Below are 22,364 nucleotides of genomic sequence, written 5' to 3' on the forward strand. Positions count from 1 at the left end.
AGGTTTACGGATTACAGCTCCGGCATCACAGCCTCAGTGCCCCCCTCTCTGCATCGCAGTGCGCTGCAGTCTGAGCCGACGTCCTCCCAGCAGTCCCAGCAGATGCTCAAAACCTGACTGGGCTGAGCAGCTGCTGTCAGTCCAGGAAGGGACGAGAAAAGCGTAGCCTGCCGGAGGATGGCGTAACGGCAGGGTGTTTGCAGAGGAGCGACTTCTCCTCTTCAGGGCGCGGAGGGATTTCTTCAGAGGATCATCGAGCCTGAGATGTAGTTTTTTGACTGACGATAACGTACAGTATATACGCTGCATATTAATGTGGGAAAATGCCAGAGTGGGCGTGAATCTGGACACGTCCCACCGAGAGAGAGAGTGAGACTGCGCTTAGTGTTGTCTACCTGTCTACAGTTGCACCACAGTTGCACCACAGACACACACAGTACTAAAGCACTATATTTAAAAACGTTTAAGCTCTATAGAGGACCAAGTCTGACAAAATCAAAGAATAATAAAATTTAAAAATATATCACAAGATGACAAATTCATGTTTCACGGGCCTCTAAAAACGTATATGACAATTTTACTCCCCCGCAAAAAAACCCAAACATCTGTAGCAGTTATAAATAATAAATATTGTTAATATAGTTGTTTTTCTTTCCAAGAAAGTAATATTTGGTGGGTTCATTTATGCGACTTTAACCCTTTAAGACCTACCATAGAACCAAGTCCGCCAGAGCTTATATTATATTTTTACATGCTGTGGAGCCATTTTTGGGAGCATTTCAAGTTGCTATACATCAATACAACCATTATAGCCCAGATTTTAATAATATGTATTCATTAAGTGCATAGTAATTACATAAATTGCAAAAAAGTGCAATAAACTACAAAAAAATTGAAAATCGTTTTTGCTTTTTTAACATATATTTGTAGTTAGAGAAATTTAAGAGGCTTATCCCTCAAAACTGTAAATACAAAAAAGTTGCACAAAATAGTTTCCCACCACAGGAAATTTATTTTGAGTGTCTTCATAGTTTTATTTTTGAAATACACCAATTTTTATACACTGCAGGAAAAACGAAAATAAATATTATACTGCAAATTTGCAAAAAAGCAGCATATGCATCAAAATAAACTATTTCCAGCAGTGCAATATGAGTCCTAAGCATCCCAGAAACGACACAGAAAGTCATAAAGTCAAAGATAACTTTTAAAAAGACGAGTATAGGCCCTGAGGCCCTGATAGTAAAAAAGACTACATTTCCGCGAAAATGACGTCACTTCCGGTTTCGGGCAGGTAATGGCGGAAATGCAAAAGTTCGCGCTGACGTCTATTCCAACGTAGGAAGTGTTATGACCAGCTGATTGGATCGGTAAAGCGTGTTTCTGGAATATTATGTTTTTGTTCCTGCAAGCGCTTTTTATGCAGTTTTTGCAAAGCTTTATGTGGAAGGAAACCGTGACCTAGGACAAGCTGATGGCATAAGATGTAAGTACAACTCCTCCGGTTTCATATGCAAAAAAAATTTTTGCGCTAGCTTACGTGGTTGCAGTGCTACCGGGATTTAAAAATAGTTACGCAAAACAGAGCGTGCCCGCTCCGATCGGCTGTAAAGGGTTAATTAATAAACTACTAAATAAAATTAAATAAATGCATCAAAAAATGATTAGGCTTAAAATTTGTTATGAATTATGAAAATTTCAAAAATTAGAAACTTCTTAAAATTTTTATGTATTTATTTATTTTGCTTTCAGCCTCTGAATCTCTCCGTATGTATCACCAAAACTCTGTAGTCATTAAGGTATAACCGATTTCATTTTAGAGACTTTTTTTTTTGTTAAGTAAAATTGAGTGGAGTTTGTAGAAACACTGACTTGGTTCCTTTAATAATGTGATTCAGATTGTAGATAAACAGGTGATGGCAGGCACACACAGTCCTCTGGTGACTGTATAGAAGGCGTGCAGCAAGAGTGCCAAACTGAAACAGAAGGTAATGCAGAAACTGTGAACCGGTCTCTTAAAAACTGCATGGGCTTTGATGACCAGCAGGGGGAGACTGCTCTGGCTGAAAAAATAATCCTGCTGTGTAGGGAAGATGGCCCTCAGCTGGCCTGATCCATGACACTTAATGACATTATGATTCAAGTCTGCAGTTTGAGGTTTGAGGTCTAATTTAATACAGAATGATGTATGTTTTGCAAATTATGCTCCCATTAGAGTTAAAAAAGGATAAAACAGGGCATACTTTAGGGCTGTATGCTGGTTTGAAAAGCTAAGATGACTGTGGAGAAAACGCTGCATTTCAGGCTTTAACAGGACTTCACTGATTAGTTAGTGCCCTCATACCCATCTCTTACATACTAGTCTTTGGTGTTGCATGAAAGTGTAGTGTAAAGAGTATTTTCTGGTGAGACGCTGATATGTGGTCAACAGTTATAGGTATAGCCTGAAATACTACTACTAATCATCATTCACTACTTTTAAAATCGTTTCAGTCACATTAAAATCACAATAAAAGCTTATTTCAGCTGCGCCCTGATTTACAAAAACTGTTAAATTATAAACACAGAAAGTTCAATAGATGGATGTTCAAAAGAAAACATATGTATGACTGAAGCAGTATGTAAGGATGGATTGAAATAATATCAAAATAAATGAAAGGAAAATACAATGGAGAAGTCAATAGATAAAATAAAATATAATAAAGTAAACTGCAAAGAATAAAATAAAAATAAATGTCTAAAATGTGTTGTTTATTAGTTTATACTTCATTTTGATAGTTTTGGCCCTCCATACAAATATCTTTTGAATACCAAATTTTAAATTTTATGAGCAGGGAAGCATCGATCTTAATCACACTGATGTCTCAGCAAGTCTCTGGATACCTCAAGGTAAGTTCAGCTGTTACTGCTCCGAGGATGCTTTTGTAACAATAACTAATCACATCACTACAGAATAAAAACAAAAACAGTCATTTTCGTGGTTTTATTCCAACAACAACAGTGCCAAAAAAAAATTGCACAGTTTGCTCATTTACAGTCACATCAGATAAAAATGTGAGAGATATAAAAACATCAAAGCGACTGATTTTGACACACCGACACAGAAACCTGAGGATTAAATACTCGTCCACGCCAGAGCCTCTTCAGAAAACGTGAATAAACAAAACAAGACGTTTCCAACTGCCTGATGTATGAGCATGTGTTAGAGGACTAACTAGTTCTGCACAACGAGGACCAGCTAGCAGGAGGTTACAGGTATTAAAGTCACTGTAGGCAGAAGCAAGACAAGTGGAACCACTGAACTGTAAAGCACTTATAGACTGCAGTAAGAACATTTCATATCACCAGGTAAACACTGTTAAACATCACAAGTTTGTACAGAAGATGATTATGAATAAAAACAATCAGCTGTCTCTGATATTGTTTCTTTGGCTGTCACTTAACAGCAAAAAAAGAGATCAAGGATGTGTGTCGTTTAAAGGTTTTTGTGTTTGTTCTGGGAAATACGACTAAAACTTTCACCACCAGGGGGCAGCAGTTTACCAGCCTTTTCCTTGGCTGCCACTGTAAATAGGAATGTGCTTTTTATTGATTAAATGCAAGGTTACACTAACTCGCTGCTCCCTCTTTTGGTACGTACATGAAAGTACAGCCAGGCCACAGTTCAGCTTCACTTCATATCTCTTCAGCACAATACAGATAAAATCAAAGTTTCTGCAAATGCTGATAACTTTTAACACTTGAATTTACAGTAAGTACCAGTAAAATGGCTGATTTTAAGACTTTAAATTACTGCGACATCTTGAAGCCTCTAGTCTGTTTTTAGGGGTAAAAGCAGCTCGGGTTTTGGCAGCTGCACAAAGGATGTTTCCAGAGATCAATCAGAGTGAGTGTCACCTTGGGAGCCAGAGAAGCAAGCTCATTAAAAAAAAAGAAAGAAAGATGCAGTGGGATGCAGTAGTCTGGTGAAAACTTCTCTTACTGTGGTTCAGTTCAGCAAGAAGACAAACTGAAGTCTGAAACCGAAATTATAACAAATCTTTCTGGACAATGAAAACGACACCTTGCAAAAGACTTGACCTCTATTTAACTTTTACTAATGTTTCAAACCTCAATGAGCATCTTTAGAGACCTAATGAAAGGATGGGGTGATGCCATTTTCAAAAGTTCATGAACTCGTTCCCAACCATCAGCAGGCACAAGCTCCTGTAAGCAGCTACCAGCACTCCGAACATTAAAATAAATGATGCTCAGAAAGCAGGAGAAGCCGGAAGATTACCGAGTGTAATGAAATTAGGAAAACGCAGATAAGAGGAAGAGGAGAGGTCAAGCTGCTGACTGGAACCCTGGAAGAAAGTAATCCTGTTAAATATGACAGAAATGTGTCAGTAGCTGGATGAGAAAACAAACAAACAAAAGCTCATATTTTTAGCTGTTCACACAAATTTGCATGCCTAAAAAAAATAAAAAAATAAAAATAAAATAATCACTTTGAACAGGTTGACATTTAGGATGTTATAAACTCTATTCTGCTTTCCTGTATTTCATACCAAGCATGATGAAACTTTCAAATAAAGAGATAATCCCCATTCTCTGAAAATACCATCTTAAGACTGCTCAGAACACTCAGTTTCAGACAGTTTTGTTTTTTAAGTTTGCAACTGTATGACATCATAAAGAGGGTATATCCAAATTTGGGGACATAGAAGAACCACCTACCTGCTTTTTCAAATCTGTTGCTAATGAGGGCCTTAAAGGGAGAGGAGTTAAAACTGGCCCAGTGTAAGATAAAGAAGAACTACTTTGAACTGTAAATCATGCAAAGCTGCTACAGAGGAGTCCAAGAATAAAAAATATGAAGTTGGAAATAAGAAAAGGTCCACTTTAACTGCCGATCTTGGCTATAATAGGAGACATTGTGGCAGCAATTCCTGCGCCTATTTTATGCAATTTATACAAATTGAGGTTTTTTTTCTGGAGGCTTCCACAGAGGGATTTGGAGGAATAACGTGCCCTTCTATGCAAAGGTCCTTTTACCTGAACTGAAGCCATGCTGCACATTCATATATATGACAGATGCTCTACAAAGCGAATGCATCAGTTTGGCACACTGGTTTCAAGTGACAGCATTTCAAAATAGAACAAAATAAAATGAGAATTTGATTTCCTGCTTTATTTCAATCCAAATGTTTTAACTTTATGTTGAATGTATTCCAAGAGCTTCATCACATTTTTAAAAAACACAAAACCCACCAAATTTGAAATAGCAAAATGTCCCCAGAACAGCAGTTGTCTGTGTGTGTGGATTACTTGGTGCGAGAGTGCATGTGGAAGGATGTGATCACAGTGAACACCGATACAAGTCACAAGTCTATTTATAGAAAACATAACTCTCATCGCTACTAATTTGTTCTACAAAGTTGTGTTTGCCACCGATTCACAGCGAGGCAGACGATGTGCATCTCAAAGCACTAAAACTATACCAAAAACGCACAAGTGCAGAGGGAAGCTGAACACTTACACCACTGTATAAACTCAAACACACAGAGACATTCAGTGCAGGTACATTCACATTGGGAACAGCGGTTTCTGCAGAGCGTGTTGACTTCTGACTGTGAGCTTGATTGGTCCCTAAATCTTTAGTATTTAGTTACTACAGAGTCCCACATTTTAAATAAAATGTAAAGAAAACAGAGGAGCTTTGCGAGTGGACACAAAGGAGTGAAATATGCTTTACATTCAATGTAGGGCTTCAGCCAGCACAAAGTTGCTGAGATCTGAACACAAACTGCTGCTTACACAAGAAAGCAAAAAGGCACAGCAGCAGCAGCAGGATGTAAGACAGAAATAAAATAAGACACTGTTAGTACGGAGGACTGAAGCTGTCAAAATTCATGTACAACAGGGAAATGAATAAAGATCAAATTATAAAGATTAAAAAAGTAAAAAGTTGTACAACTCAATTAATGAAAAAAAGAGCGACATATTTGTCACCATATTGTTTCCCATAATATCAATTATATAGTATTTATTTATTTCCATTAAATTTTTTCCTTCCATTTATCTCCACAAACGTGTTTCTTCATTTCATCTTTATTTAGCTAAAACTGATTTTTTTCTTCATAAAAATGATGGCACTGTCATGCAGATAATTTTCCTTTCTACCTCCAAACGCATAACTTAACTACAAACTAATAACAATGGAAGATTAAATCACAAGTTAAAAATAAAATGAAAAAAAAAAAATCAATGTTATAAAATGTGCCATAAATTAAGTAATACTTACATTAATTTTTACTTATTAATTTTAGCGCATTTCATATCTTATTTGTTTATGAAGTTATTATTTCAGCATTTTTGGTCCTTCATAATTTTCCAGAGAGAAAGGCATGACATGAAATACAAACTCTCAGAGCTAGCTTCTTATATGCTTGAAGTTGATTTATTTTAGTTACTGAATAAAACATATTCAAGTTAGAGTGACATAGTGACTACAGGCTTAAAGTAGACTCTCTCTGCTTTAATTCGAGGGGCTGAATAAAAGTAATCTCCAAGCTATTGAGGAATTACAGCCAATTTTAGACACATTACCCCATTTCGAACTTGAATATGGTTTGGCCAGCAGCCAAAATAATGTTTGACAACATGTTTCCCTTTTTTTTGTTAAGTAATCTTGGAGCACAACACCCACATATTTATCACACAAAAAACATTTTAACTGATTAAACTGATTTAAGGTCAAACGAATGTGAGTGAAACTGGCTTAAAAATGTAAATTTGGCAACAAAAATTGAACAAAAAGGCAACAAAAAGTCAGGCCTACATGTTATAACAGCACACACACACACACACACACACACACACACACACACACACACACACAAAACTGTTTTCAGCAATGATAACAGTTTGAAGTAATTGTGGCAACAGATTTTTTCTCTATGACTCTTTCCATTCAAAAGCTTCAACATATCAGATGCTCTCTCGTCTCATTAAAACAAAAGTCTTATTTCTGTCATATTTCTTGTAAAAGGTCTCACTTCATTCATATTTTCAACCCGTATCCATTGTATTCTACTAGAGCATTAAATTTGTAATAATCTGCAACTGAAAATAGTCCCAAATCAATGCACCATCATTAATGTTGGTTCACACCAACATTAATGATAACAAACTTTTGTGAGCAGTTTTAGAATATTTACATCCTCAGCAGGAAGCTGAAGGGTTTGTTCTGAAACAAAGAAAAATATGGAAGTCAGGAGGTGCCAAGATAAATAACGTGGGGTTGGTTTGATTTTTTTCGCTGACAGTGCAAAAAAACAAAACAACTCTATCCTCTCCTTGTTAAATTGTTAAAATCCAAATCTTATAAATAAAGTTCTTTTATGTTATGTTTTTTCAACGTTTCAAATATGAAATGAAAACAAAAAACTTCAACCAACACTCAAACATAAGATAAATACTAAACTCAACACAACACCAGCAAAAAGCAAATTCTACTTCCAATCCCAGGATTCAAGGTCCGGATATCACAGAGAACGTACACAGAAACAACACACTGCCTTCACCTCAAAACACCAACAACCACACCTGATATAGAATGAACATGTGATTGTATGCCCATAATGAAATATTTATGATTTGTTCCACCTTAAAACACTAATTTATTTCTGCTTAGCATTCATCTCTCAAATTCCTTGGCATTTTGGTCTAACTTACTTTTAACCCATCAACAGGATTACAGCGAGTTTGGCACATAGAGATTTCTGAACACGTTTTACAGCAATGCCTTTAAAGTGCTCACTTCCTTCTCAAAATGGCATGTAATATTTTTTTTTTTAAAAAAGCAAAAACAAAAAAAAAACCCTAAACAGTCTGACACGTGCAGGGATAAATTTTTTCTACAGAGCACTGAAACTGCCAAAATTAAAGCAAAATATAATAATGAATGCCCAGGTGATATGTAGAATAGTTGACTTCTGACCTCGAGTTTGAGCTCACTGAGATTTCGAACTTGTCCTAGATTTTCAGTAGGCGAATCTATGGTATCGGTTTCAGTATCATATGTCGTATTCACAAACTTGGGTGTCCACATTGCCCGCTTGCCCCGTGGTGTGACAGCAACACCCCATCAGACATAAAAGGGTAACAGGGAATTGGAAAAAAAATAAGATATGGGAAATTAAAATAGAAATTTCTATTTACTTTGTTATAAATTAATGAATATTTGTTTTAGGCATCTGATATAATTTTAATTCAGTTACAGATTTACAGATTTATTATTTTAGTAGTTTCGATCCGCTATATGTTTGAAAATCCGGTGAAAATTCTTTTAGTTTGTTTAGTTTCTTACACTATCTCATGAGCTCCCCCTGCTGTACCCTTCCCTGAATTGCAGCTAAACTTTTTAAAATCAAATAAACAGGAAGTAGAATGTTTCTTATTGATCAGGTGTAGTAGAGATCATGGAGATTCAGACTTTCTCTGGATAACAAGACGCCCCCAAACCTGCACATGTACACAAGCCTTCCTCAGTGCAACCCTTCATTTTGCAGCCACCGTCAATATTGTGCATCAAATAGGTGAGAACATAAACACGCCTGCTTTGGATTTCTCTAACGGAATAAATGTAATACTCTGCCTCTGGTTTAGAGGAGGTACTACGACAGTGAGCAGGTAACAGTTAGAGCTGTAAGTTGTTGCTAAGCAGTAGGCAGTGTAAGAGTTTACAGCACAGTGACCACAGTGAACAACGCCACTGTTGACACCAGAAACAACATCATGTTATAACAGTAACACCCTTTCCACAGTCTCTCATATCAGAAGCTTCACTGGTTGTGGAGCTGGCGCTCCCTGAAGGCAGAGCTATAGATATACAGAGTAAGGCAAACATGGTTTCAGGACAATCCAACAGAGCCATATTTGCACCAAATGCTCTGAGGCCATTACACCCTCTCTTTTTGAAACACCCTGTGTAATCACCACGGAGCCTTTAGTGCTAACAGTGAGCAGGAAGTTAACCAGGCTATGTATGTCTATGGCTCCGCTCCATAGCAGCCCGGTACAGAAAGTCCTCAACCAGCCTCAGAGAGTCAGGCTGCGACTTAAGAAGAGGCATGTTATGGTGGAGATGGAGACTGAAACCAGCCCGGTGCTGTCAGAGGAGACAGCACAAGGCCAGCGGGATGAGTGACGCCAACAGGAAGTAGGTGATTCTGTAGAGGTGAAGAGGAGAGAAAGTCACCATGATGATGGCCAAGTGGAGAGGGAGGCAGGAGGTCAGAGGCAGCAGTTTACTGAAAAACATGAAGAACAAGTTAACTGTTAGCATGAAGGATCTCACTGGGAATGTGTGTGCTGGGCAGGTGTGCTCCTACCTGTTGCTGAGCTTTAAAGTGTTACAGTTAATAAGCAGCATGTAGACAAAAATTAGAGGCACGATGTATGGCCAGCAAGGGTCGGGATTCAGCTGGGTGGAATACCTGCACAGGTTCAACAAACAGAGAGCGTTAATATGGAACTCCTTATCCTAATGATCACACTCTGTACCTTCGTGTTTATTTAAGCATACAGTTCCCATATTCTTATAAGTCCAGAGGAGTTAACGGTAACATCACTCGAGGTCAAACCTAAAAACCCAAATAACAAGTCCAGACATTTAGGCATTTTATGCAAATAACCAAGTAGGTGCACTCTGTAACATTTTTAATATAATAAATAGTCATTTATGTGAATTTACAGGGAAAATCCAAAGGATATGACGGTTTCTGCCCTGAACTCTGCCTCCATGACATCCACACATTTACCCATCAAATGCTTCCCCGTGTGCAAGGAAAGTAGTTTAGGGTACAGTAATGGAGCTGTAAGCATAAAATGTGCTACTTATATATATATATATATAAAATTTACTCAAGTGTAATAATAAAAAAATGATTATGCAGTCCTATTTATCTCTCGGCCTCTTCCGCACACACTGAGTCATAACAGCTTGCTCCCTCGGCTGTCTGCTTGAAGCCAGAGCAGCAGCTGTGTGATCATGGGTGAACTTCAGGTAGACTTCCTTTGTAAATCAGACACTCTACTGGAGACTGCTGTAGTCATTGTGCTACTGCACATGTGCGTTAAAACAAACATACTGCACAGTTAGCATCTATTTATCAACTGTGAGGTTCAGAGAAATTAACGCTGATGTGCAGAGCAGCATCTTTCTCTCACATACCTCAGGTTACGGATCCAGTGGATGAGCGAGGGACCGCTGAGCATGACGGGCAGCGTGAAAAGCGCCGACAGGCAGAGGTGGAGCTGCAGGTCATCCCTCACCTCCTGCAGGGCGCACTCCGACAGCAAGGGGGTGCCGTTGCTTTCTTTAGACCTGCTCAAGCATTCGGGATCGATTGTGCCATTCTCAGCTTCTTTGTGCTTCCGGGGAGCCTGGAAAGACACCAGAGGAGATGAATCAGACAAAGCTTGGTTTATAACAGTTTGGCAATCTGTATTTAAATAAGCAGATGTGGGAATGCCATAAACTGCAGTTCCCCTATTGTCCACTTGAGGCCGTTGCCAGCCAACCACTCACTCAATCACTGCAGCAAAATTAAGTACGGTTACAGCCTGATATGAAAGAAAAATGAAAATCTTACAACATAAATGTTAGTTAAACCTGAACATCTTACCAGATTCAACATGTGTCTCAAATATCTTTCTGTCATCTGCAGCCTCAGAACCTGAGAGCAACAAACAAACACAAACAGCAGCTCAGCTGAAACTTCAAAACAGAGTTTGTTTCCACAGAGGAAGTCCATGCTACACCAAAGGCTCCTGCACCACTTAAAAAATAAATTAATACAATTCATGGTTTTTAAATATCTATTTAAGAACATAAAATATACACTAGAAAATCTGTTTGCTTTGGTGTTTGGTCAAGACAAAGAAAAACTGAATACTCCTGAGAAAGTCTCATGAAAAACCCAAAAGCTTTAAAACCTGATTCACAAAATTTACCTGCCCAGCACTGTTTTTATCTTCATAATCAAATTTAAAGTAAATTTATGGTAAATATTAGATATTTTAAGGCTTTTTTTTTTCCTTCATTATAATCTGAATTACAGGAAGTGTTACCTGCTAAGCAGCTCTGGACAGCAGAATTATAAATAATTTAATTAAATCAATATTCACCCTATAAAGGTGAAACAGGAACGAGGCAAATATCGACAACGCCCCACAGGAAGTCCCGCCCATAACAGTCAGACACAGCGTGATGAGGAGCTGGGTTCGCAGCCGCAGGGTGCCACAGTCTCTGGAGACAGACGGCCTGCAGATGAAAAGAATTAAAACTCAAGCGAACAAACAGACAATCAGCCACAGTTTCAAATGTTTGAATGAACCTCGGTACCTGTGCAATGGAGCCAAGACCAACGAGATCAGCCGGATAACAAGTCTGAGTAGAGTGCTGCCCCAGTACGCCACAGCTGCCCCAAAAATATACAGCAGAGGGGAGAGGAGGTGAACCCATTCTTCACCTGGTGTCTCCTCTTCATGAAATGCCACATCAGGGAAGGTTGGAGGGAGTGTGTCCATAGAGGGTAGGAAAAGCATGGACCAGACCTCCTGAAAGCAGCTACAGCTGTGCGGGGGGACAGAAGGGAAAACCATCCTGAGGGGTTTGACTGTTATATGAAAATTTATCTTAAATTAAAGCAGGAGGCCGAGGCGGTTTTAACTACAGTCAGTTTTTTCTGAGGCCAGAAAAAAAATAACCTTCCCACTCAGCTTCATATTAGAACCATTAAGCTTACCTGAGTGCGATGTGCAAAATATACACAGGCAGGTTGACTTTGTGGGGCTGCAGGCCTTTGCCCACCATCTGACTCATGTCTGTAGCTCGCCTTGACTTCAGGATGGAGGACACCTGCCCCCCACAGGCCAGAAGGAGGGTTACAGCTGTGTACACTGGTACCATGTGACCACAGAACCTCAGTATCTGTCAGATAAGATGCCACAGCGTGAATCAAGTTGGTAATTAAAGATGAAAGATTTATTCGAATGCCACGATGCCCCTAATTTCACCGGAATAAATAAAACAAGGCAATTCCTACCTGTCCGAGCACCCTGGGTAACGAAGTTCTTATGGAGACCTAAGTCACAGGGTAAATATTTAACAGTTTGTCACAACAAATGTGAAGAAGACTCGACCTTCTTTCTGGTAGCTGGAAGGTAGTACCTTATACTGGCAGTTGGGGGCAGTGTGGAGCTGCAGGAGTGCACCTGAGGTGTTGTCTGGACGACTTGTGTGGAGCATCCCTGAGATCTCCGTCACTGATGGCACGCTGGCAGACAGATCACATCAATCATGACAGGTTAAAAGAAAAGCTACTCATCATAGGTCAAAAATAGTTCTTGTTTTACTGGTACTAGTCTAAGTCAAACCCCTCAGTTCATCCTCTGTCTCTAACAAGCAGATGTAAAACCTCTTTAAGTAAACTTTCGTTTGATTGGCTGTCCCTCCCAAACAGAAGGTTGGAACTGCAGGTGGGTCAGGCTTCTGCGCTCTGGCATGACCGCAGTGGGAAATTCGATCTTACTGATATCAGACGGGCCAAAATGTGGAGGGAAAATAAAAGCATTTGGCTCACCATGGTTACTTAAACATAGTCTCTAAGAATAACTTCAGAAACTCACCTGACCGTGGTTAAAGAGTCCTCTCGAAACCATGGCACCTTTATCCTGTACACGCTCGGCAATCTGTCTGCAGACACACAATCAGTCACCACTATTACATTACAGCATGAGCACATGAGCCTCTTGATCCAACAACACACACTCACCTTTCTGTACTTTGCACTGGCTTGCAACATTAATTCTGAAAGCCTGATAGACCTGGAGACACAGAGGAGTTTTAAATTTAGCTGAAACAGGGAAGCTGATCCTGACTAGAACCTGAGAACACAGTGAACGCTACCTGGTGAAAGTGTTGCAGCTCGATGGTGTGAAGAAGTCCAGAGGAGTTAACCGTAACATCACTCGAGGTCAAACCTAAAAACCCAAATAACAATTGCTGAAAAAAAACAACCTTTTTTTTTTTTTTTTTTAAAGTTTGTGAATCTGTTTTACTAGATTACTCACCGAAGGACAGGACATGCGGCACTGCGACAGACAGAGTCTGAGATTCTTCTCTTTGCCACTCACACTCCACCGTGAACTGCAGAGCAGACAGACACACAAACCTTGACAAGCTCTTTAAAAAAAGGGGGGTTTGTTTGTTTGGCTTCTTCCTCTTCTGGCCTCTGTTTTTGGGTAGTCTCAGGCTGATCACAGATCAGGTCAGAATCAGCATGTAACATACAACTGGATCACCTCCATCACTGCTTTTGGTTTAGTTGAGAGAGGCTTGCCCAAGTAGAGCAAGCAGGACGCAGCACACATCAAATCCATTTGCTCACGGTAAATTTACAGCACAATAACATCTGCGGGCTAAATTGGACATCACACAGACTTTACACTATGGAACTAGGAGGTTAAAGCTAGTCTTAGCAGAATTTGTGAACCATTGTAGTTTCACCTCTGTTAGGTTTAAAACGGTAAAAGGAGTGAAAACAGCTTCAGCTTTTTATATATCAAAAAAACCCTTTAAATCCTTTGATGCCACTGTGGACTTGTGCACATTGACCACAAACACTCATGACTAAACTCAGCTATTCTTAGGAAAGCTGTGTACAAAATCTACAGCCAGAAAGATGATCTGGAGCTTAAAGTTTAAATAAAACAAGCCAACACTGGTCTCCTCATTTCAAATATAGGCTATGGAAGTAGAAGTATAACAATGACAAACAGCAGAACATTTTTACTGCAGGTTAATCTGAAAATACTGAGTCATTGTTTAGTTTGAAGTACCTGCTTGCCATTGAGGTTTGAGGCCGAGACAAACAGATGAGTAAAAGACGACAAGTCACTGAGCCTCAGAGTCAGGACCTGAGGAGGACGACAGACTGTTAGGACAGCTGATGGGACAAAGACTGAACTGAATGGAGTCTCTTTTAGACCATAGTTACCTTGTAGGGAGGCAAAAGCTCAGTTCCCTTAGACAGATCCGCTGCAAACACACTGGAGGAAAAGAGACATAAAAGAAACAGAAATAAATAATTGTGTAACACATCCACAAACTCCATCACATTTTTCACATTGGAGAAAAATATTAAAGATGCTTATTGAGAATAAAGGTGGTGTGAAAAGCTTGACATTAATGATATTCTTACCATGATGAGCCATTCTTTTGCAAACAGCCGTACACCCAGCTGGTCATCTCCTGTTGGACAATAAATCAGAATCTCTTTTCACTTGGTTTCAAATTTAAAAAGATGTTCTTGGTTCTTCTGCACTAAATATGAAGCATTTAGCCTTAACTCTTACACATGTTAATATTATCAAGCTCTTACAGCTCAAAAACAAAAGGTAGTAACTCACCAGGTTGTTGCTCCGGCAGTAGAAATGGCTGTAGGCTTTCCTGCGACTCGACAGGGCAAACAGGAAGAACTTGGGTTGTCCTTCCTGTACAAACAGAGAGCAAAACACTTATGATTACTGTAATGGCTTTGTTTGTTTTGTCAGATTAATTAGTCAAATAATCCTGTTTTGTAGCCTTGACCAGATGTGAAGTGCGACATGTGGGTTTAACTGAGACATCGTTTATGGGACGCTACACGCTCATACTCGTACTCTTCAAGCACAGTGTAGTCACACCGTAAAGCACAGCCTGATTTATTATCTTATTTTCATTTATTTTTAATGAGACGATAACGACACAATAAACATTGTGTTATATTCGATAAGACTCTAAAGTAGCGCTTGTAATCACGAACAATGAATCAGGAACATGTTTACTGAGGTCACAAGTAATTTTATAATTTCTATACAATCAGAATTCTTTTTGAAACAGGAGGCCCCGCCCCCTCATGGCCTTTAAGCACTACTGCACTGGTTTCATTTTTCAGACCTGTAAGCTACGTCCATCTTTTTCATACAGTCTATGGATTAGACATCACTCCAGATGGTTTCATTTTTACCGAGTAGATACATTTTATAGATTTAAAATAACTTTCTTTTACAACTTGTATCAGCTACTGGCAGATAATCCATTCAATTATTAATCATCATTACAGATGGGTGAGGCTCTGTTGTACCTTTGGTGTGCTGTAAGCCAGACGAAGTGTGTTAACTTCACTCCATGCATCAGGAAGATCTGGAAAAGAAAACAAACAGGACACTGATCTTAGTGATTCATCATTAATGCACAGTGAGGTACAGTGAAACTTTGGATGCAAGTGTATTACACTGTCGCCATGAACCATAAAAGAAGAGATGGAGACCTGAAATGGAGACTGGTGTCTCTTGAGTTTCTCCAGGCAACCTCACAGGATGTTTAATGAAATGATGGTTCAGCACAGCTAACTTCTTCTCAGAGTTTTCTGTGAACTGTTAAGAGTAAACTGATTAAGTTAGGTTGTGAGATTTATTCATTTGCTTTAAATATTCCCATCTCCCAACTCTCTCTGATGAAGGTTTGTCTTTCATGTCTCCTCAGAAGGAAAACACATGTTGTTGTTGTTCACACCTGTCTGGTTTCAGGATCGATAAGATCAAAGAACGCCCTGACAGTGGCAAGAACAAGCTCCTTGCACCTGAAACACAAAGACACACAAACATAAATAATTTTAGTAATATTTAAATATGGCTCCAAAAAAGGAAAAAGTCCTTTACCAGACAATGGACAGATGATCAGTAGACACCCACGTCCTGGGAACTGCAGTCACCTTGGTAAAAACAAGACAAAAAACTTAAGATACAAAAGTACATTTTAAAAAACAGCAGTTAGAGTCAAAAACAACACAAAATGAGAACTTTTCCTTCAAATAGTCCCAAAGTGAGAACGATACCAAAAGGAACCAGAGAAAAAGGGCTGAATTGAAACTTTATTCAGGAGCAAATCGTACCACCAGTGACAGCTTGTTCGGGTCTCCTGGAGGACACGGCAGGGAAGTGAGGCCGGAGCGGACCTGGTAGTCACGATAACCACCCCCGACGGACAAAACTGTGACATTCCTGAGCTTGTTTGCCTGGTTAACCCACTTCTGTCTGACTGCAGAGTAGAAATCTGCACACAGCAACCAAGCAGAGAAAAAAAAAACTGTAGAAATCTGTTTATGCTACATGAACGAGTCGAACTGAGCAGGTTTGACCAACTCTTACCCAGCAGGTACGGGTCCAGGGCCAGCACTGGAGCCAGGTGAGGGGAGGCCTGGGTGATGATGAGGCTGACCAGGTTAGTGTTGAAACGAGGCAAAGTGAACAGTGCCCGGGCCACCACTCCTCCCATGGAGTGACCGACGAGCACAACGCTCTGAGGTGGGGTCTTCAGGTGCTGGAGAGATAAAAACCCGTGAAATTTTCAAGTCTTCTGGCGTGTGTAGAGTTCAACTTAGTTTCCCTTCACTTTAAATTTGATATTAGGTGAAGACCGGTTATAATCTCTCTCTCTCTCCGTCACTTGGAGTAACCCAGTCTGATATTCAAGGCCTAACCTTGTACAGCCTCAGGATGGCTTTGATGCTCTCGTGCAGGAAATGCGTCTGCCTGAGCAAACTGCCGCCGTAAAGCGCCACCAGCTCCTCGTTGAAGTCCACAGTGAACACGTTGAAGTGGAGACCTCCCTCCATGGTTTCAGCCTTCCTCAAAGCGACTGAGCCCAGAGATCGAGCTTCAACAACAGAAGAACACAGATTGTGTTAAATCAGTGAGGATTAAATTGAATGATGTGGTGCAGCTGTGGGGTCAGTACTACTTAGCTATCCAGCATCATCTGATCAGATAAATCTCTGCAAGAGTTATTTATAATTTTATTTTTTCAGACTTTGGATTATTGATAAAAGTGATCATGGAAGCCAGAAAATGGAAGCAGGAGAAGAAATGTTGAGGAATACTGCATGCAGGGCAGCAAAAAACCACCAGAGTAACAGCAAAATCTGTTTGTATTCACAGGAATAAAAGCGGGGGCGTTCCCCTCCTACACACAGCTGGTGGAAAGAACGGATAGCCACCATCATCTCAGAAAGGAGTTGCATCAACAAGAGTTATTAGTTGGAGAGAATACTGAAGTCACCAGAAGATTCCAGGTTAGAATTTCCCAAGAATTCCCCCAGAATTAAAAATCTAATATACAATAAATTATATTATAAAATGCAGTGCACATTTATTCTTAAACTATTAAAAAGTAGATTCACCTATTAACTGCATTTTATTTAGCATTAGCATTGCAGGTTTGAGCAAATTCTAATCAGCAGGAATAAACAGCACATGTGCTGAGGACTGTTTCCACTCACAGGTTTATTTCTATTATTTTGGACTGATTAAACTACAGTGAGTGAGTTCATGATACTAAGAGAAGTACAGCAGTGAGGCTCGGTGATGCGTTTAAAATGCCATAATAACGACACAGCAAAAAACAAGCGCAAACTGTGAAAACATGTGCTTGAACCAGTTTTTCATGATGAATAGATTAGAAAAACACACTGAGGTATCCTGATCGATGTGATAATGCAAAAAGCTTTGAGCATCTACTTAAAGTTAAAAAACTGAATGCTTGTGTTCCAAATTATGAGTTTTTATTCGAAACCAGGGATGTATATGGTATACCCCAACACTTCAAACCAGCTTCAAGACCCATAAACCTAATTAAGGAAGTAAATAAGTTAATACTAACATGACTTAGCAACTTGGGGGTTGAAGCATCACAAGTTATTGTTGACCAACTTAATTTAGTGCTTACTCTAAACGATGATACATAATCGCCCCAGGATTTCCAACACGTTGCCTTTTCCTGTCTTCAATTAAATGTCAGTTTCTACATAACATAAATTTTGTGGACTATATGAATCCAGTCCTCGAGTCCTTCACCAACTTTTTTTTAGAGCTTTCTTACAAGAAAATGTTCAGAGATTTGTTTTCAAATCCATCCATCACTGAATTCTTTTTTTCTTCATAAATATATTTGCTCATTTTATACGACTACAAAAATAAGATAAAAACCTCCTAGTTAAACAAAACAAACAAAAAAACAAACAAGCCACAACATCCAGTTCAATTCAGTTTTATTTATATAGCATCAAATCACAAAAGCAGTTGCCTCAAGATGGTTAATATTGGAAGATAAAGACGCCACTAAAATGAATGAGTGAAACACCCAACATCAAAGAAACCCCTTTGAGCAAGCAAATGGCGACAGTGGGAAAGAAAACCTGCCTTTTAACAGGAAGAAAAACTCCAGCAGGCTCAAGCAGGTGCCACTGTCTGACAATCCATATTCACAACAGTATGGAAACAGATATACAGCTGTGGTCTGAAACAGTTTTTATGCTATTTCACCTTTATAAAACCTCCCACCATTTTTCTATTCAGGTTAAATTTATGCTTTTAAAAGGTTTCAAGCGATGCTCCTCTTAGTGAGTTGGGGGCTGTGAGGTACTCTTGATGACAACTGGCTGAGCAGAGAGAGACTGTCACACATCATACCAACTTTTGGTTTTGCAGTTTTTTTCATGTGTCAGAGTACAAATACATGGGAGGAAGTAGTTTTAGACCACGCGATTCCCTGGTCTCTTAACAAGGAATGTCATTTGTTGAAGAAGAAAACAGCCCTTAGTTTCACAGCGCAAACACAACACTAACTTTGGACATTTTAACCCCTCATGTGCAAAAAGCAAGCATCACAAAGACAAAAATTTCTGTTTGTGAAGGAAACTTCAGTTTGTTTTTTCAGCCAGAAATGACTCAACAAAAAGCTTGATGTCCTCCGTTTCTCCTTTGTCTTTGCTGTAGCACAAAACTTAACTTCTCAGTTTTTTCCCCCCACTCGTTCATGATAGTTTAAATGTAAGCACTGGACCATTATCAACTTTGCACTCTTACCTTGTTTATAACTTCCGGCATTTCCAGGCAGGAAAAGCACAGGGGCGCCGGTGAGTTTGAGTGCTCGGGTCTCCTGGGCGTAGACACCCTCTCCGTACAGGTAGAGCCCGTAGGCCGGGTACAGTCTGGCCACACGGCGAGGCAGCGCCACACGCTGAAACCACACGGAGAGCGGTTAGGAGGCAAAAACTCACACAGCTCATTAGCCTGCTGTCACAGTTACATCACAAAGAGCTTGCTATAAAGCAACTACAGCTGAGCCTACATGTAATCTACAGCTGATTTACTCCAAGCACCTACGCAAACACTGAGCATGAGTACAGCTGATCCTTAATGTTTAAAAGTGACAAATATACTATAACACTAGCTTTTTGTATTGACCATTAAGGGAATAATTCTGTCGGGGAGGTGGGGTGTTTGAAATGAACGGAAGTATGGACAGTAAGGAGCTGAAATTTTATGTAAGTCCTATTAAAAATTCATTTTTTCCCCTAGAAATTTTTAACAGGACATTCTGGGATTGTCAGGTACAAGTCATTTGGGGAGCTGCAGTATGACAAAGCGCTAACTCTCATTTTAGTTTGACACTCTGATGAAATGCCCAACATTCATAAGAAATAAATACGTTTACTTGGTTTTTATGGAGGGCCCAAAGTGTCAAAATTAAAAGTCCTCAAATGACTAAGAAAAACAAAAAAACTGAACTTACTGACTGCTTCTTTATTCATTTACCTATGAATTTACGCCATTGTCTATTTAAAATTTGACATGTTTTTAAAGTGTAGCATGATTTAAAAACAATTTATGGTCATCGATCGTTTTCTTAAACCTGTTTATTTCCATATTTCCTTTTCAAATGAAATGTACTTATTGTACCAAAATGGTGACCCCCTAACCTAAAAACGAACCTGTTTATTGGGACAATAGAGGCACTTTAATTTTATAAGACAAAGACTTCTGATCCAACCTGTGAAAACATTATAATAACCTAATTTTTAGGGACAAAGAAATATTAGATTGAATGCTCGTCTAAAAAAATAAATTGAGGTTTATGGATGTGACATTAAACCAAAGGTGATGAGACTGTGCGCCTGAGTGCAGTTTATTTTATGGTCATGTGTGACATCAATTTGAGGGCTTTGTGTCTAAATGAGACGCTTCTAAATGTCTTAGTTATCAAAGGGGGGATTTTATTGAAAGTAAATGGATACATTTTGTATTAACTGACTTATAAACGGTGTTAACACTTGGTAACAATGTCTCATTAACATTGTAATTCTGGAAGTGAAGTGAATTTTGGCTGTTTTGTTATCTTTTTACATTTCTTCATGAATTTCTGTTTCACGAAACGAACGAGGGCAGTGTCCTTCAAAGTGTCATCTCTTCACCTGCCGTTTGATCGACACTCGGCTCACGACAGAAATGGCCTTCTCGAGTCAGGGGATTAGAGAGCTGAAAATAAAGCTGTCAGTCAGGACCATTTACTTTGATGTTTAAAATAAAGTAACCGTGCATGTGATGTCTCATGGTGGGATATTGTAGCAGTTATTTTCAGACATACACACACCTGCTGACCTTTCAAAATAAGAGCAAAGAGACTATCTAAAATAAAACACCTTACAGACAGTTTTAAAATAAGATCATTTTTCAAAAGAAGTTAATAATATATCTGGGAAGCATATGTGAGATGTCAAAACCACGTGGCAAAAGCACTGAGCCAACACAAAAATACTACAAGGTGCAGTTCCTCTAATGTCCACTAGATGCTCTAACTGTGTCCCCATTGACTCTAGTGTTAAATTGTCCACCTTTAAAGCAGAAATAAAGATGTTTACAGCTTGTCAATAGATAATTTCTTCCTTTAACAACTGTACTGGGTGAAATTTTTTAACTCAACTGTTCTTATTTTTTGAAGCCTTAACATTAAGGGCATGGCCAGTTTGACTGATCGGTGTGCCAATATAGACAGCTGTAGCTGACAGCTGGCTGGTGGGCCTCACTTCTGCTAATTTTAGTGACTTAACTGCACCTCTACACCACATTTTGCTGCTGGGGCAAGTGTGTAGCTTTGGTGTCTATTTTATTAGTCCTAGTTAGCAGGTATCTGGGTCTGTGCATTACACCTGTGTAGTCTATGACTTGCTAGTTCATATCCTGGCTTGAACGGGACTTTTGTTTCTGTTTTTCAAGTATTTGAAATGTTAATCCTTTAACACTAAAATTAAACCGAAAGGTAAATAACGGTAAATAAGGTTTTGTTTAATTTTTAATTTAAAATTAAATAAATAAAGAAGCCAGTTAACATAGAAATATCTTTTTAGTTTATATCACATCTTAAAATGGATGCATTTGTTTTATTCTTTTTAACATCATGTCAATTTATTTTCTGAAGACTTTGTTTTAAATTTTGGCCGTCTTCGACCTCCATACATTTCCGCCCTGTATATCTCGGAACTCTGTTCCCGATACTCTGTCCATTGTGCACATTAAGCATATCTACATAAAGTGGGACTCTGAATCCTTGTTCTCGCTAACAGAACACACACTCCTGAACTGTGTGGACTCGGGCTGATGCCCACATGGCGCATGGCCTCCAGCTGTGCCCCACTTCTGGACAGATGAACCCATTAGTGCGCATATTGAAGAGAGGAAGGCGACCACTTCAACTACTTTCACGAGGCTTGGACCTGTGTGCATTTAACCCACGTCCGATATCGTGCAAAGCTGATCTGCAGGTGACCTGCTGAGAGGGGTCAAGCATCAGCAGTTAATTCAAGCTGCATTGATAATAATCCGACTAACCTAAACCTCAGCAAACAAACACTCACACACCTGTCAGGGAGGTCAAAGAGCGACCACACACACTGATAGGGTAGCCACGCACCTGACATTACTTTCTCCCTCAGTTAACGCTAGCAGCCTTCAGAAACTAGCTTAGAACACACCTGGCAGTCATAAACCAACATTCATTCGCGCTAATAAAAATAAGAAGCCACTTAGCGACACACAACCAGCCTCTGCCTTAAACAGCACACCGAATATACCTAACTGATGGCTGATATGCGGGTCTTTGGAATGCTCTGAGTTAATTAGCTGAGTACTCACCCGATACTCCGGGTATTCAAACATATAGGTCATACTGCATCTGTTCTCCTCGAAGCCTGTCAGCAACTCTCGCAGGCCGACCGCCAGCAGCCCCGCGGCCAAACCGTAAAAAGCCACCGCGGCGAGCTTCATGCTTCCACCGTGAGTGTGGCTTTTAAATTTCACTGATGTCTGAGCTACACGATTCCATTTTCCTTCTGTTCGTTCCCCGCCAGGCTGTCAGACACCGGCTGAAGCTCACAACAGGAACCACACGCCGCACACCCAAAGAGTGGCAGCTCGACCGGCCAATGGGTGTAAAG

At 39.5% G+C, this 22,364-nt stretch overlaps 1 protein-coding gene across 1 annotated transcript; it reads right to left on the reverse strand.

The window, feature by feature from the left end:
* Positions 1-2,968: 2,968 nt before the first annotated feature.
* Positions 2,969-22,331, reverse strand: pgap1 (post-GPI attachment to proteins inositol deacylase 1). Its single transcript, XM_005939805.2, has 26 exons — positions 22,063-22,331; positions 18,958-19,111; positions 16,575-16,750; positions 16,243-16,414; positions 15,987-16,147; positions 15,754-15,806; positions 15,608-15,674; positions 15,363-15,468; positions 15,177-15,235; positions 14,461-14,544; positions 14,253-14,302; positions 14,049-14,100; positions 13,891-13,968; positions 13,123-13,198; positions 12,959-13,032; positions 12,825-12,876; positions 12,679-12,745; positions 12,221-12,326; positions 12,096-12,134; positions 11,796-11,980; positions 11,393-11,623; positions 11,176-11,311; positions 10,674-10,724; positions 10,220-10,431; positions 9,378-9,482; positions 2,969-9,296 (listed from the first exon to the last, which is right to left on the reverse strand). Exons 1-26 carry the CDS (start codon positions 22,192-22,194, stop codon positions 9,158-9,160), a joined length of 2,817 nt encoding a protein of 938 aa, XP_005939867.1. The 5' UTR covers positions 22,195-22,331; the 3' UTR covers positions 2,969-9,157.
* Between the last annotated feature and the right edge of the window lie 33 nt (positions 22,332-22,364).

The sequence above is a fragment of the Haplochromis burtoni genome, unplaced genomic scaffold, assembly GCF_018398535.1.
Source record: "Haplochromis burtoni strain Fernald_Lab_line unplaced genomic scaffold, NCSU_Asbu1 Contig_20, whole genome shotgun sequence".
NCBI classification, from domain to species: domain Eukaryota; kingdom Metazoa; phylum Chordata; class Actinopteri; order Cichliformes; family Cichlidae; genus Haplochromis; species Haplochromis burtoni.

What these genes read in the sequence shown, in the direction of transcription:
- pgap1 (XM_005939805.2), bottom strand. Translation starts at nt 22,194, where the DNA reads ATGAAGCTCGCCGCGGTGGCTTTTTACGGTTTGGCCGCGGGGCTGCTG. An exon ending in GACTCTTTAACCACGGTCAG is followed by an intron (nt 12,327 to 12,678) that starts GTGAGTTTCTGA and finishes TCTGTCTGCCAG; the next exon opens with CGTGCCATCAGTGACGGAGA. An exon ending in CCCCCAACTGCCAGTATAAG is followed by an intron (nt 12,135 to 12,220) that starts GTACTACCTTCC and finishes CCTGTGACTTAG; the next exon opens with GTCTCCATAAGAACTTCGTT.